A 17,913-nucleotide genomic window follows, 5' to 3' on the forward strand; every position below is an offset into this window, starting at 1 on the left:
TTGTTCTTCACACACACACACACACAACTATGGTTAAAAAAAACCTTGAAATGATATTATTTAAGAATTTTCTTTTTTTTTCCCCTTAAAAAGAGAGGAAAAACAGAGCTAGAAGTGAAACTTTACCTGGATTTGTAAGACCATCTTAAATTCTCTCATCTGGGAACTTGAGCGAGCAGCCCCCTCTCCCTCCATCATCTCCTTCAATGGGTCAACAACAACAGATAATTAATCCAATCAGCCATCAATTCATGGTGCTAGTTGGCCCCACCAGGAAAGTGAAAAATACATAAAACCATCACCATGGGATGCGAAGCTGCATAGCAGCCAGCAGTGACGACATGAAGGCGCTGCCCATAATGTACACTAGATAGCTTGATGACAACACACAGGCCTTTAACTCTTTGAAAACACACACTCTTACGTGTTCTCTTTAAGGAACACCAACTCAATGCTTGCCTGTCCTCCACAGTGTGTCAGTGAGCGAGGCCATGTTTACAACAATGACAGCTCAAGTAGGTGGAATTGTTTTGGTGTGTTACAAGTATTTTAAAAAAAGTTTAATTTTTTTAAATTAATATTTTTTTAGTATTTTTAAATTATTTTAATATGTTGATATTAAAAATAATTTTTAAAAAATAAAAAATATTATTTTAATATATTTTTTAAAAAAATATTTTAAAAACTAACCATAATCATGCTCTAAAAAAAACACAATATGTTATTAGCTTTTGTTTTTAAATTAGCACTATTAATTAAAAATACTGCTAGAATAGCATTTTTGTATTAATCGCAGCTCAAAAATGCAAAATTCCATAAAAATCATGATTCCGAATGCTGGTGGTAATTTATTAATCGCAACTTCTATATATTTTTTTGGTGTTTATAAATTGTAATTAATATAAAATTATACTATTTCATTAATATTTTTGTCAAAAAACTTTACCTTTTATGCTAATGTATTTTATTTCTCAATGCAACAATCTACCAGCCCGTTGTGGACTAATCTGGAAAAAACATAAATTATTAGGTCAGTTCAAGGACTTTTGAGTTAATTATTTTAACTAAAATGGTGTTATTTTTTTTTTATTATTATTATAATGACTATAGAGATTATAATAAACAATCACTTTTGAGGTTATGAATTTTCAAAATCAACAATGAAACAGATTGAATTAACCATGACAAGGACTCCTTCCACGTCTCAAATTATACAAAGTATTTGCATTTCTAAAACATCCTTTTCAAGGCCACTGGATCGACTACAGTCCACCAGATAGGCCCCTGAAATAAATGGTAAAAAAAAAGTAGTGGCACTGACTAGCAAACATCAGTGCCCACAATAAGTTCTATTCAAATTTTTTTTTTAAAAAATAAGTTTTTAATTTTTTTATTATTTTAATGTACTATATCTAAAATATTTTTAATATATATATATTATTTTAATATATTTAAAAATAAAAAACACTATCATAGTTACTCAATGCCATCTCAATTTCTATAAAATTATTTTTTTTCTTAATTTATTCAAAAATAGAGATTTTTTCTTTTCAACATAAATAGATTATGTGCTCATAGTAATAAAAGAGACCTTCTTGTGACGGAGGTTCGTAGCCTTTTCTTGGTGGTAATTTTTTATTTTTATGATTTAAATTCAATTTTTATGTATATATCTATTATTTTTATAGTATTTTAACTATTTATTGACCTTATAAAGTATTTAATAAATTTAGAGATTAATCATGATGCATATTATAAATTTTTTTTAAAAAAAAACACTAAATATAATAATAACTAACTATTGATCTTTGGAATGTAACTTCATTGACAACAAAGAATCATACACAAATTTTACAATATTTATTTATTTGTACAAAATTATTCTTTTTGTTCATCATTTTTAAGGGGAAAAAAATACTGTTTTAGAAAAAAAATCAACTTGAATCTCAATTAAGTTTCAATTTAATCGGATTTAAATAGCATTAGTTTTTTAAAGGGGACAAAAAGTTTTGCACTTTTAATATTAAGTTTGTAATCTGTAAAAAGCACTGGGTTATTCCCAGCTTCTTTTTTATACAATTGCCCCTAGAAACCATTAATTTTACAACAACGCCATTGTCCTAATCATTCAAGATGATATCCTTCGCTATACTGATTAACGAAAAAAACTTTTTTAAAAAACACTAAATATAATAATAACTAACCATTGATCTTTAGAATGTAACTTCATTGACAACAAAGAATCATACACAAATTTTACAATATTTATTTATTTGTACAAAATTATTCTTTTTGTTCATCATTTTTAAGGGGAAAAAAATACTGTTTTAGAAAAAAAATCAACTTGAATCTCAATTAAGTTTCAATTTAATCGGATTTAAATAGCATTAGTTTTTTAAAGGGGACAAAAAGTTTTGCACTTTTAATATTAAGTTTGTAATCTGTAAAAAGCACTGGGTTATTCCCAGCTTCTTTTTTATACAATTGCCCCTAGAAACCATTAATTTTACAACAACGCCATTGTCCTAATCATTCAAGATGATATCCTTCGCTATACTGATTAACGGCCGGATCGAATCAGGAGAAAATTTCCTCGCAAACAGGAACGGGTCATTTCGTTTCATCACTGACAAAATCAGAAGAAAATTTCCTCGCAAACAAGAACGGGTCATTTCGTTTCATCACTGACAAATCAGAGCCGTTTATTCCCTCGTAACCATACCTGCGCCTTTTGTTTCTCAAGCTCATTATCAAATCTGGGCCCACCTCAGACGCCTTATACTTACGTGGGTGACCACCAGCACTACCATTCCAGTCAACGCTTGTCAGTGTGGCAGAAACTGACCCGCGCGGGTCCTGCATATGGATAAGGGTAGGGAAGTAACTCTCTTCAGGATAACACGTGTCCTCCCTCAAGCAAGTTCGGCTAAATTTGGGCCAAATTCTCATGTCCCTCACTACCATCCTTGCATGCTTACGTGTCAATACCCAAAAACTGGGACCCGATACGAAAATCTTTAAACCCCACCTCCGGGAGCATCGACTCTTCACCACGCGCGGCCCATCTATCATAAGCGCCGCCCTCATTGTCAAGTATCTCAATAAAACTCTTCCCCGAGTTAGTCAAGATTCTGTATGTGAAGTTGAACGAATGTAGAGGAATACAAGAAGGGGATAAAAGGGCAAACATGGAATTGGAAGGGTCATGAAGAAGCGCATGGGATAGTAACCGACGCGCCGCCGATATGAGAGTGGGGGTTGATCTTTTGGCTGGTTTTGAGTGGATAACTTTGTCTGTGAAAACCCCCGTGAACGGCGGGTCGTACTTGTAAGTTGGGTCTGCATGGATATAAATGTTTACGAGTGTACTCCTACTTTGGTTAAAGTAGAGTTTCCACAGTGGTGCAAAGGGAAGAGGTGTTGTCGTCAAAAACAAGAAAGCTAGTTTCTTTGGTGATTTAGGTCTTGGATTGACTTGGGAAGCAAGGTGTAGAAGTGGGTCATCATCTTGAGGTGGCGGTGGGGATGGAGGATGACGTGGTGGTTGTGGTGAAATGGGGGTTTGATTTCGATTTCAGGGAGGTTTTTTGTTAAAAAGATTGTAACTTTGTTTTCTTGGCAATCACTGATGTTGATGGTGGTGGATGTGGGCGTGATGATGGTGAAGACAATGGCCAAGGGTAAGCACAAGATCAAAGCACAGAAAAGAGAGAGTGGGGTTGGAGGAAGCATTTCTTTTAATTTTTTGCACAATTCAAGATGATTGAATTTCTGGATTTGGTGAGAAAGAGGGGTTTAAGGTTTTATGGGTTGAATTGTAAGATGCTAAATTGACAGCGAGTGTAATTAACTAATCATTTAAACAGAGATGCTAAAAACAGAAGAAAAAATATCATTTTTTAAATAAAAATAGGACAATATATATATATATATATATATATATATCAACACCTTAAAATATTAGCTAAATAGAGTAGTGTTCGCATCGTTTGGTTGTGTTACTTTTCATGTGGCTTGTTGGGAACTTGAATCACAGCCCTAGAATGCGTTTACTGGGATCATAAATCTAGAGATAAACGGTGATGATGTCTTCGTGTTTTTCATGTGAGAGTTTCCTTTTTTGGCAAGTGGAAAAAAGAATTTTGTTGGATATCAAGAAGGATGAACACGTGGCTAACATGCAATTTTTTGTGGGCCTTATCGCGAGGGCGTAATGCGTGGGCCGTGGGGGCCTCACATGTATATTCCATAGCCATGCCTTATAGTGTGTGCCCTCATTAAGATCTTGTCCTCCTCGCCAGCGCCGTTGAGTCCTCACGCCGTTAAAAGATTAAAAATAAAGTAGCAAATCCTTTTATTGACTCATCATCCCATTGATTTAGTTAAATAAATTTTTATTGGGCTTGCACTATAGCATAAATATATTTTGCAACATTTCAAGTATAATTTTAAATGACAAAAATTCTAAATTTAACTTTTTTTTAAAATAAACCCGAGTTTTATAGTGTTAACTCATATTACTCGGGTGTTCAGGTCATCGGGTGTTTTTTAATCAGACCGATTGGTCTATTCCAGATTTAATAACATCAATTAGCTAATTGCTAATGATTTATGGCGCTTTGTTTACAAATGTTTAAATAAATTGAGCGGTGTTGGGTTGAATCTTAGCATGATAATGAGAAACACTACACCAGTCTCAGTCATCATGCATCCAAATCAAGCAAAAAGCTGCAGAAAAGAAAAGAGCTGTGGCCTTGTTTTTATTCCCTGTCCTGTAAAATAACCCATCCATCTTCATCATGGTATCAGAAATCAGGATTCCAGCATGTTTGTCTGGGCACATCTAATTATCGAAACAGTGATGGCGCCTGACACCACTGCAGCGGAAGCACTTAGCACTGACACACACACATGCATGCATGCAGCCCGCTCAGCAAAATCCTGTCAAGGAGGGGATCCAGGATGCATCATGTGTGCATGGCTGCTGTAGGCTTGGGCTAGCGAGGGAGTACTTGATCTTCTTCCTTCCTGGTTCATCCGTCCTTTTCTTCTTCCTTTTTCAAGTACTGGTCAGACAATGGAGGCAGTAACTAGCTGGCATCTTTCCTTGTACGAACATGCATGCAAAACATGTAGGAAATCCATCACAAGTTGAAGAGAAGATCCATCGTAATGAACCCTTCGTATTTATTCCCCGTAAATAAATAAATGTGTCCTCTTTCCTACTGTTTTAATAACAGTGATGGTATTTGCAGACTTTTTCTTTTTCCCTGTCAAATCTTAAATAAATCATATACATAAACTGAACTGATGTATCTAATCTTAGTAATATCTCATTTATAAGATAGTTTCAAAATTCAAAAAAGCAACTTAACATTTAAGTACCAGTCAACTTTTTAATTGGTAAGATTTATTATTTATTATTTTAATAAATTTTAAAAATAAAATATTAATAAAATATTTTTTAATTTATTTTTTATAACATAATTAATCACTAGAAAATATTTTTCAACTTATTTTTTATTAAATTATCAAACATCAAAAAAATAATTTATTTTTTTAGAATTTAATCTTTTTTAAAAAATTATTTTTTAGCAAACAAATAAAATATAGTTAGAGAAAATAAATAAGCACATTCTCCCTGTATTGCTGTTTTAAAATATAAATATTTATTTTAAAAATAAATTTATTTTTTATATTTATATTTATATTTATATTTCTTTAACAAAACATATTTTTATTTTACTTTGTTTTTTTATGATACAGGACAATAACTCAGAACTACCTAATATCTAGGATTTATGACTTTCAGTCCTTTCCATTAGATAAATGTCACCTTGATTTGCACCTAAATCTATATTTAATTAATGATAATTAAGATTTGTTTAAAAAATGCATGTTTTTATCCAATAATTGTGTACTCGTTGACTTTTCTAAGTAAACTAAGTTCTTTCGCCCAGTAATTGCTTTGTTTTTCCCTTCACTATTATGCAACACATAAAGGGAGAGATTTATTTTTAGGGTTTAGGTTTAAAAGAAAAGCATATGTGCTGGACCGAGAGTAACTCAGTTAAAAAGGTTCATCTTCTTCTTTGATTATATGGATTCGAGTCTTAAATCCAATATTTAAAAAAATTCTTTTAAATGATCTTTAATTGTGAAATAATAATAATAATAATAATTACAATTATCATGATGTTGGATATGTCCATGCCGTCAATTGTAAATCGCAGTGCTTGAATTTTGCCTTGTAAAACAATTACACTGTCCTTAATCAAAGGCAATGGTTTCCCTGATACCATCAACCATGGATTTATGAACAGAACATGGTACTCTGTAAATGCAATCATAAGCAATCACAGCAAGAGATTGCTGGAGAAGAGGAGACATCAATGAAAAGGCAGAAATTCTTAGGAAAATATTGGTCCGCGCGCCTTCATGCCATTTTACACAAACTAGTCAACAGTTTTTTTTTTTTAATTAAACTATGAATTTTCTTTTTGATGTTCTCAAGAATAGAATCAAGTTCTCATGTAAATAAATAATATTTTCCCATCAACTGATTAGGTGTCCACAATCATACATGAATGATCCCTTTTTTTTTTGTTTAAAAATATTTAATTTGATAAAAAAAAAGAAGAAGAAATAAATCCACGTCTATATATAGATAAAAACATTAGTCTCAAAGAAAAAGCTCTGTCTTCCACTCGTAAATCTTCACTCCTGGACATGGTGATTATGGAGAAATGCATGATCAAAGCTAATTTCCTGGGGATTAACGTAGGAAAATTTCAGTCCTTTGCTGGTTTATCTTGACACATTTGACACAAAAAAGAGACTTTTATTTTCTAGTAATTGAAATGGGGCACACTTACCAGATAATTCAGCAAGAAGCTTGCTTACATGGTAAGAACATGAGGCCACCCTTCCTCACACCAGTGACCATCCATGTTGTGGTGGGGGAGAGGAGAACGGATAATATTGTCGCTGTCGGTGGTATCCATGCAACCCCAGCCCCAGCATCTACTAGTACTGTAAAAGGTTCACAAGACACTGGCAGGAAAATATTTAAAGAGCGGGATAAAGTTGAATGGCGAGAAGGAAAGAGAAAAGGCCAAAACCAATGGGCAATGGGGGGAAAATAGAGAGGGGGACTCTTGGGATTAGGGGAAGCAGGCATGTGGACGAGTGGGGGACACACCAAAACTCAACCCTCTTGAAATAATTGAGTTTGTGACAGAAAAGAGAGAAAAAGTAAGGCAGAGCCCTTATAAAAAAATACACTAAAATCTGAAAAGCCTTTGCTTCTCTCACCACTTCTTGCATTTTGGGACTCCTCTACTGTGTTGTTGTTGTTCTGTTCAGTGTTTGTGTGTGATTTTAAAGACTTGATAAAGTCACTAGCAAGAGTAAAAAAACAGGAAACCAAAAACTGATGCTACCCTTTACTTCTTAGTCACAGCTTAATTTGTCATCTTCTTGGTCCTTCTTTCTTTTTCTCTTTCTTCCTCTCAAGGAATTAGTGCTAGTGAAGGTGAAGAAGAAGATGCCTAGACCAGGACCAAGACCTTATGAATGTGTTAGGAGAGCCTGGCACAGTGATAGACACCAACCCATCAGAGGTTCTCTGATTCAAGAAATTTTCCGGTGCCCCGCTCCCTCTGTCTTTGTTTCTGTGCATGTTCATATGTGATATAAATTCTGTCTTTTTCACTGATTTTGTCCATGTATTTTGTTTAAGACTTGTTAACGAGGCTCATAGCTCAACAACTAAGAAGAACAAGGAATGGCAAGAGAAGCTCCCAGTTGTTGTCCTGAAAGCAGAAGAAATTATGTACTCGAAAGCCAATTCTGAGGTTAAAGCCTTCTCCTTTTTGATCCTCTCACTGTCAATTGAAATCTGCACACCTCTACCCTTTGTGTATTGTTAATTGAAAGCAGAGTTTAAGTGTCGACGAACTAAGATTTTTTAGAGAAGTTTTGAGCTTGAGTTCATACTGCTTGGGTGCTGAGAATTCATGAATTAAGGATTGAAAATTAATAACATTTATTATGCTTTGTATGTTTTCTCAGCATAGTCCATAGTTTTTTCTGGTTTAGTAGATTTCGATCCTGTCTTTTTATAGAGCTTCCTTTTGGATTCTAATTCTTGCATAGGCTGAATACATGGAGCTTAAGACACTTTGGGACAGAACAAATGATGCCATTAATACCATAATTCGGCGTGACGAGAGCATGGAAACTGGAGAGCTTCTTCAACCTTGCATTGAAGGTACCGTTTTCGATTTCTGCATGTCTCGAATAAAGATTTTGTTGCTTTGGAGTTTAGAATGGCTTTGGTCCAATTTTCAGTGCTTGAAGTCAATTACAATGAGTGCTACTTTGAAATTTAGATTTAGTGTTTGTGCCTGTCATCGTACTTGATTCAACCATTATAATTATTTCTCATATGGTGCCATTTTTACTGTAAGTCCTATATTGTGTGATTCTCCACTTTGTTTGAAACGTTGTACGGACAATATTCTGCATGTAAATGCTATGTGTAATCTTTCTCACTCAATTTCATTACTGTTCAGCTGCCCTTAATTTGGGCTGCACACCGAGAAGAGCCTCAAGGAGCCAACGGAATTGCAATCCGAGCTTTTACCTTAGTCCTAGCACTCAGGAACCAAACACTTTGTCCTCTGGTTCTGTGCACAGTGCCATTCAGGCTAATCGTACATCTACCTCGCATGTCCTACCTAATTATTCAAGCATGGTAAAACCCATAATCATGAATTCCATCCCTCCAGGCTCTGAATCACAAGACTTTGTTGGCCAAAGCAATGGCACTTCTAACAGATTTCTTTTTATAGATGATAACATTCCTCTATCTAACGTTAACCAATGTTTACCCTTGGGAAATTACCGAATACCAAGCTTGTGCTCGGTTTACCCTTTATACTATGGTAGTTGCCTAGAATCACAGCGAGGTTGTGGAGCTCTTCCTGAGACTTATCCTGGCACCATGGAGCCTGTCAAGGTGGCTGTTATGCAGAACTTCTTCCCTTGTAACGAGGACACTCCTGTTAAAACCTGCCATGCTGATCACAAGGACAGTCCTTTGCAACCACAAGAAATTGGGTGCGATCTATCATTGAGGTTGGGTTCTCTCCCAGCTCCAATGCTGAGTGTGAAGACCAAGCAACTCAAAGATGCCAAAGACGGTGGTCATGATTGTTCTCAAGAGGGGGGTAAGGTTGATGATTGGATGCCCCAAGCGGACAAGGAGTTACCTTTCTTCACTAGGGTCAATGTGGCTGACCCGTTAGTTTCACATTCAAGCAAATCGAGGGAACATGTAAATATAGATGAGAGAAAGAAAAAACGCAAGGCGGTATTGGATCACCATGTTGAGGATCAATTTTGCTGGCAGCCAAAGCTTCATTGTAATCAGTTAACTTGCAGAATGAAAAGTGCCGGTTCGTAGGTTGACTGTCACCTGGTACGTTGCTTGAAACTCATGATATGCCTTTGTAAGAAAATCTTGCTGGGGCTCTTTTTGATAATGTAGTGTTTGTTATTTTTGTTTGACAATGATGAGTTGCTAGCTGCAGTGATGTAAGAATGTTAGATGTAAATATTGATCCAGTTTACATTAGAACTAACAGCAGAGGCTCGTGGTTTAAATTCACAAAAAAAAAAATATGGTTGATGTAACATGGTGTTGCTTTAGGAAACTAGACCAGTACTTGCATATCATCATATCCCTTTATCTGGTTGAAGGAATTTGATTTTAAGAAAAAGACTTGGTGTAAAAGAGAGGAGGCTGGGAGTAGTTTTAAAGGGTAATCTATGCATAGAGCTGGTAGGATAATCTATGCCACTGTATGTCCATCAGCTGAAATTTGGAAATCACAGATCCAAAAGGAATTCCCTAGTCGCACTTGGATGTATTATAGATTATGGTATCAAGGTGGAAAGGTGGGGGCAAGGACGTGTCTCTTCAACAAACCTTAAACTCAGCCATCAGAAAAGTAATCCTGATCATTAGATCTGAGGTCACTGGCCCCCATTCTGATAGTTTTGGCTAAAAAGTGGGCAAGAAATGATTAATGAATAACTGGGTAGGGCTTTTTGTTTGTGTTAGTGGGGAACAAGAAGGTCTATCTTGCCATAGCTGACTAGTTACTTCTATTATCATGAGTCAATATGCTCTCTGGCTGTTCCCTTGTGTATTTGTTGGCCCAGTTAGGAAGAGGATAAGACCTTTTGCTTGCATGAATGATGATTAATATATGTAGGGAATGGGTGGTTATCAGCCATCTCTAGGGTCAGAGTCTAATTCTGAATGACTTTAATATTCATCAAAGGTCATCATAGTGGAGAAAGTGGGCCATATGTTTTTGATAATCTTGATATATAGGAGGAGGTGAAAAGGGTGGATCGAGGGAGGGTCACCAGGTACTAAAAAATGGCTTGTATTTTGAGGCGGGGGCTCCGGTAACTAGACTTGAGGTACCGGTTGCCTGTAGGGAAAGATCTCTAGATGCGTAATATCACAAACTTCATTTTCCCAGAAATTTCAAAAGCCAATGATTTTGTCTTGGCAAATGATAAAATCTGCTTCTCATCAGAATTACCGACATTGTGTCGATGAAGAATTTCCTGTGGTCCATCATGCCATTACGCTCCAGGGCAAGTTCTCTCATCATTTCAATAGCAACTAAAAATTCTGCCGATAGCTCTTACCATCCACTTCTTTCGGATAGATCTTGAATTATGAGGTTTTAACTTTTGAAAATGAAACCGATGTGACCCTTATATGGGGCTCTTCTACGGGTTTTGCCGACACATCAATATATATTAGTTTGATTACACGCGCTATGCTACGGGGGTAAAAACATATATAAATATGGTTAACCGTTAATTTATGTTTGCTTTGTAGAAGTAATTAGTAGAAGTTTTAAAAATTTTAAAATTATTAAAAGTTTATATAGTTATTAATTTTAGTATTGGTAAGATTAGTCAATGTATATATATATATAATATAAGCTGATTCATATAACCATATTAATAAATAAAAAAAGCATATATAAATATTACACATGTATTTAATAAAATAAATCAATAATTATACATATTAATAAATTATTATAAATATTTTTATTTCAAATATTAACTCCAAAAGCTAATATAAAAACATTGTTTCTTATAAAAAAATTAAATATTTGTTCCAGTTTAAAATTAGATTTTTACAATTTTGTTAGTTTTAATTTAAAAAAAAAATTATTTTAATAACCATACAATTTAGAGTTTCAATTCTACCACTTTCATTTTAAGTATTTGTTTAATATTGTGATGTATGATGTTGTTTACTGAAAAATATATTAAAATAATATTTTTATTTTATTTTTAATACTAACAAATCAAAATCATTAAAAAATATAAAAAACATTAATTTAATAATTTTTTCAAGAGAAACACATTTTAAAAAGTATTTAAATATACTTCTAAACAGGCACTTATTGTGTTAATAAAAATTAAATAAAAGACATAAAATCCTGTACACAAAACACTCAGCCAAAAAACTGTGTCAAGGAATAATATAAAATCAAAGTCTTATCCAATAACTTAATCTTAATCTTGTCGGTTAAAACACTCTTACACGGTTAATTTGTGTAGTTGTCTGGAAAAATGGCGCCGGCGTCAGTCTTCTCAATAAGTGGCTCTGCTCTCCTCCAAGTCCTGGACAAACTGAAGCACACACCCTCACCCCTCATGCTAGTTCCAAGGTTTGGGTCGCCCCCACCCCCCCAGTCGCTGGAGAGTACTAATATATATTGTAAAGAGCAGCAGGGGTTTGAATAGCAGTCGATGTCCCATGGTATCTGTCTTTTAGGACCAAGAAGGAAAGATCAATTAGGGCACAGTACTAATTGGGCCGTTTTGGGTTGTGGATTGGGCCGTGCCTAGCTTACAAATGTAATAGGGCTCAATTTCACTTCTTCTAATTAATTTGAGGAAATTCAGATGCATGCAAAAAAACTCGAAACTTTGAAAGGATCTCCAGTTGCCAATTTCAATGCCTTTATTAATTTATTTTAGAGGGATGCTTAGTCTATTGATATTATCTCTTTCAGAGAAAATGGCATGGGGAGGGACTATAGAAATAGAAAAAAAAAACAAAAAAAAAATCTTAATCTAAGCTAGCTATATATACTTCTTAAAAAATAAAATTTTTTGTTAAAAACAATATTGATTAAATAAATATTATTTGTGGATGGAATCCTAGAATAAAATCAAATGAAGGAGCTGGTTTTGGAAAGGAAAAGTTGAAGGGGATTGATTTTATAATTCCCAGTTCAAGGATTAATTCTATTTTAAGTAATAAATCAAGGGAGTGAACACCTTCTAGCAAAAAATAAAAGAATCAACTTTTTGTTGAAGTATTAATTCACTTCCTCTTTCTCGAGGACAATGATTTAGCTAGCTCTTAGAAATTAACTAGAAAAAGAAAAAACAGGCATTCATTGACATAAAACCAATGTATTATAAATTATTTTTGGATGAACATCTCATGTTTTTTTTTTTAATTAACATGGGTGTCCGGACCAGCTTGCGCGCACCACGATTAATCCCACGAACCCTGAAGTTAATGACCATGTAAGCCTCTAGTGGCCATCATATAAAATAACCAAGGATTTGAACATGAGTCCACAAAGAAAACAAACCTCTTAGTCCTAAGTTTTTATCAATTGATCACCACCTGAATGATTAACATCTCATGTTCTTGATTCCAGGTATATATGAGAGAGAGATTCCTAGACAATAATTTCAACATCTCATGTTCTTGATTCCAGATATGTGAGAGAGAGATTCCTAGACAATAATTTCAGATCTCTTATAATTTTATATATCTCACACGACAATAGAAAACTATTCCTTGAGGATCTTTTTCCAAGTTTTCCCATTGCTTCAAAACCAGCAACGTTGAGCTTTCCTTGTTGAAAATCACAAGCTCTTGAAGGCAACCCAATGCATTTTGTTTATGAAGGAGTTGATCATTTAATTGGTTTCCTGTTTGAATGAGTAAAAATATTTCTTAATTTCCCAAAAACCGAGGACTTTAGTCAAACATAAATTAGTGCTTTATATAACTAAATATATACTACTGGAAGTTTTCTCTTATTTTTTTCGTGGTAGATCGAGGGGTTTTGAAGATTTTCAAGCCAAAAATTCTTTTAAAAAATATTCCTATTATAATATTAAACATATACTAAATACAATTTTGTTGAACGAGACTTGATTCTATTTGAATTTCATATTAAATTGGTGAAAGTTATTTCAATCTACTAATATTATAGTCGATTTAGTTAAAATTTAATTTGACTTTTTTAAAACTATCTTATTTTAGTTTTCTTTTTTAAAACAAATCTTGAATTAATATTATTTTAAATTAATTAAAATTAATTCAGAACTTGCTAGGTTTAATGACACCGGAGGAAAATACAACTTTATAAGAAAAAAGTTGTGATCGTTGGAGCAGAAAGACATCAATTTATTTATAGGTTGCTTATTTAAAATATAGAATGAGAAGTCTTGACAGTGAATAAAACCTGAATCGAAGATAGACTCTAAACCTCAACCAAAACAAATAAATTGTAACAATTAATTAATGTGTACATGTGTTCGTACAATGCTGTAATACCATTTAGCTAGTCTTGTGAAATATAATGCTTCCATGCTTACTCGATTTCATACAGTCCATTTTGAAGAAACAATTTACTTTTGTCTCTATGCATGCTGCCTTGATTCGATATTCCATTTGATCCACCCAACAACTTTTTTTTAATAGCATCTCCATGTTAATTTAATACATTTTTGTACTCAATATAAGAAATATTACTGTTAGATTTAATTATAATTAATCCATCACATGTTAGCATCCGCAATTTCGAAAACATTGATCTCAATGAGCATGGAAAGCTTTTAGCAAAGATCATGGAACAAGATAAGATCTATATTTATTTTCATGATAATCATCTTACATGGTACAGTATTGATGCAGACTTTATTTCGATTGAATATTTAATGTATTTGATTCAGAGATATTTTCAACCACTTGAATATTATAACAAGAACTCGTTACTAAATTTGAAATTAGATTAATTTACTCACCTTGCTCAAACCTAGTTTTTCTTTTTTATATATAAGAAAATTATTGATTTTTCTTTTTATGTATGGATAATGAACACCTAAATAAAAATCTTATATGAGTATTTGAGATTGAATGGTAATGACTTCAGATCAGGTTTTAGTGGTTGAATACTTGAAGATATGGACTCAATTGATTGTAGTGATAATTCTTTAATTTTGAGTCTTCAACTATTTACCTTTGCTTCTTCCTGAAAATAAACTATTTATAAATCGTTAGATTCATCAATTTCAGTTTTACTGGGGCTTATTTAAAATATATAATGAGAAGTCTTGACAGTGAATAAAACTTGAATCGAAGATAGACTCTAAACCTTAACCAAAACAAACAAATTGTAATAATTAATTAATGTGTACATGTGTTCGTACAATGCTGTAATACCATTTAGCTAGTCTTGTGAAATATAATGCTTCCATGCTTACTCGATTTCATACAGTCCATTTTGAAGAAACAATTTACTTTTGTCTCTATGCATGCTGCCTTGATTCGATATTCCATTTGATCCACCCAACAACTTTTTTTTAATAGCATCTCCATGTTAATTTAATACATTTTTGTACTCCATATAAGAAATATTACTGTTAGATTTAATTATAATTAATCCATCACATGTTAGCATCCGCAATTTCGAAAACATTGATCTCAATGAGCATGGAAAGCTTTTAGCAAAGATCATGGAACAAGATAAGATCTATATTTATTTTCACTGATAATCATCTTACATGGTACAGTATTGATGCAGACTTTATTTCGATTGAATATTTAATGTATTTGATTCAGAGATATTTTCAACCACTTGAATATTATAACAAGAACTCGTTACTAAATTTGAAATTAGATTAATTTACTCACCTTGCTCAAACCTAGTTTTTCTTTTTTATATATAAAAAAATTATTGATTTTTTTTTATGTATGGATAATGACCACCTAAATAAAAATCTTATATGAATATTTGAGATTGAATAGTATAACTTCACATCAGGTTTTAGTGGTTGAATACTTGAAGGTATGAACTCAATTGATTGTAGTGATAATTCTTTAATTTTGAGTCTCCAACTATTTACCTTTGCTTCTTCCTGAAAATAAACTATTTGTAAATCCGTTAGATTCATCAATTTCAGTTTTACTGGAAGTGGTTTAAAATTAATCATCAATTAATTTTTCAATAATGTCCACTTTCTGTAAATCATTATTATCTCCAAGTTGTTTGCAAATATTGAAAATATTCATCTTCAATGTCATATTTTTAAAAGATAGTTTCATCGGTCTATTTCTACAATTAATTAATGCATTAGAAGTTGCAAGAAACCAATGTCCTAAAATAACAGAAAATGAATTACATACTTCAACAAGTTATGTATCCAAGATAGTAAAATTCATAGGATAAATGAATTTATCGACTTGTACTAACACATTTTCAATTATTCCTCTAGGTACCTTTACAGATCTATTAGCAAGTAAGAGAGTTATAGAAGTTAATTTTAACTCATCTAGATTGAGACTCTGAAAAATTTTAACTCACATAGATTGAGACTCTGAAAAACTTAATATGAAAGTAAATTCACACTAGCTCTAATATTAAGTAAAGCTATTTCAATTTTATGTTCTCCAATAAAGCAAGAAATTATAGGACAACTAGGGTCTTTATATTTTAAAGTATTATTATTCTAAAAAATGACACTTACTTGTGGCTAAAAAAACTTTATTTTTCACATTCAGTTTTCTCTTTACAGTGCACAAATCTTTTAAAAATTTAGTATAAGAAAGTACCTATTTAATAGCATTCAACAAAGGTATATTGATCCTTATCTGTTTAAAAGTTTCAAAAATTTCAGAGTTGTGATTGACTTTTTTTTTGTTGATTATGACATGAGTAAATGAAAATGTTGGCAGGGAATCAATCTTTTCTTTGCAATATTTAAATTTAACCCATTCTTTACCCTTATAGAATGTGTTTTTCAATAACCTTACCACTGCGAAGAGTGATGACTGATTTGACTTGATCCATGTGTTGGCTTCCAAAACTACTTGCATTTTCATTGTATTGCCCCTTGAGACTTTACTATGGTTGAGATGGAAACTTATCTTTCTATTAAAAATTAAAAGTAGATATAAATTTTGCAAGAGTATCTTTAAAATCTGTCATACTTTGAGCAAGTTTAGTGTTGATTGTCTCTTGCTTTTCAATGAATGCATGCAATGTTTCCTCAAGATTTCTTTTAGAAGGGGGAAGGTGTATATCCATGAGAATTTTAGAAATTATGGTATGCTTAAAACGATGATTATGAAGTTTGTGCATTATTTTTATCTCTTCCAACTGAAATTTAGGTGATTTCTTTGACCAAAATTATATGTTTGTGAGTATGGGTTATGATTTGGCCTTTGAAAACTGTTTAAAGTATGAGCTTGTTCATTAAGACATTCATTAAAAGAAAGTAAAGTTGGACAATTATTGGTTGAGTGTTCATTGGTTTCACAGATTTGACACATAATATCTTGAACAGATTTTAATTGACCACTCTTTTTTAATTGTACTGCTTTGACTTTTCTAGCTAAAGATACAAACTTGGCTTAAAGGTCATAATTTTTTCTAAAATTATACATTCCTCCACTAGATGTTTAAGATTAAATTTTACTTGGTGCCTCATAAGTGTCTATAGTGTCCTAATTTTGAGCATTGTCAACTAGCAAATCTAGGTGTTCCATTGCTTCACCAGGATCTGTATCTTTAAAAGTTTCATTACACATCAATTCAACTACTTGTCTATTTATAGGTGTTAACCTTTTATAAAAATATAAAATTAATCTCTATATTTCAAAACCATGATGAGGTCAAGTATTAAGAAATCTCGATACCTATCCCAATATTGGTAAGATATTTCTCCTTGTTTTTTAGTGAATTTAGTGATTTGTCTTTTGAAAGAGTTTGCTTTCTGAGAATAGAAAAACTTCTTTAGAAACTGTTGTTGCATTTCATCCCAAGTACTAATAGATCCTTATCTTAAATTTTATAGCCATGTTTTAACTTTATCTTTTAATGAAAAAGAAAAAAGCTTTAATCTAATTCTGTTTATGTTACAATTTAAGTCATTATAGATGTTATAGACCTCCTCAAATTTTTTTAAATGCAAGTATGGATTTTCTAAATCTAAACAATAAAAAAAAGGTAAAAGTTTAATAATAATTGGCTTAAAATTGAAGGGAGATGCATCAAAAAGAAAAACTATGCATGATTGTTCACTTGTTCTTATAGGATTCACGTGGTCTTTAAATGTTCTAATATAGTTATTCATATTATTCTCATTATAAAGTGACTAGTTATCTTCTTCAGCTATATTTTCTGGAAAAAAAAAGGATGCCATACAAAATCTACCACTTAATGTATGTGATCAAACTCTTATACACATGTAGGAAGAGAATAAAAGGAAGAAGAAAACAAAAGAAAAGGAAATAAAACAAATGAAATAAAAGTTAGATACAAGAAAAGTGAAAAGAGAAAATAAAATAAATATTGTAATTTATATAAGAATTTACCTCCTCGGTAACGACGGCAAAAACTTGACATGACCAAAGAGTTGATGTCTTTTCCCAAGTGTAGGAGTGTCGAAGTAATAAATAACCCGGTAAGATCAAAATCAAATCATAAAGAGGTTAACTGTATAATAATAATAATAATGGTGGGGGGGGGGGGGGGGTTAAAGGGGCCTTTGGGCATA

The 17,913-nt window shown here is 32.5% G+C and overlaps 2 protein-coding genes across 2 annotated transcripts; one reads left to right on the forward strand and one right to left on the reverse strand.

Annotated features, from left to right (window-relative positions):
- Positions 1-2,492: 2,492 nt before the first annotated feature.
- LOC105136150 (Core-2/I-branching beta-1,6-N-acetylglucosaminyltransferase family protein) lies at positions 2,493-3,740 on the reverse strand. Its single transcript, XM_011041379.1, is given in 4 exon segments — positions 2,493-2,634; positions 2,693-2,994; positions 2,996-3,546; positions 3,549-3,740. Coding segments are annotated over 4 exon segments (1,146 nt in total). The 5' UTR covers positions 3,733-3,740; the 3' UTR covers positions 2,493-2,525.
- Positions 3,741-6,926: 3,186 nt separating this feature from the next.
- Positions 6,927-9,719, forward strand: LOC105136151 (histone acetyltransferase). The gene is made up of 4 exons (XM_011041380.1): positions 6,927-7,647; positions 7,742-7,856; positions 8,158-8,272; positions 8,577-9,719. Exons 1-4 carry the CDS (start codon positions 7,547-7,549, stop codon positions 9,467-9,469), a joined length of 1,224 nt encoding a protein of 407 aa, XP_011039682.1. The 5' UTR covers positions 6,927-7,546; the 3' UTR covers positions 9,470-9,719.
- The last annotated feature ends 8,194 nt before the right edge of the window (positions 9,720-17,913 follow it).

The sequence above is a fragment of the Populus euphratica genome, unplaced genomic scaffold (genome assembly GCF_000495115.2).
Source record: "Populus euphratica unplaced genomic scaffold, PopEup_1.0 scaffold51.1, whole genome shotgun sequence".
In the NCBI taxonomy this organism is placed as follows: Eukaryota; Viridiplantae; Streptophyta; class Magnoliopsida; order Malpighiales; family Salicaceae; genus Populus; species Populus euphratica.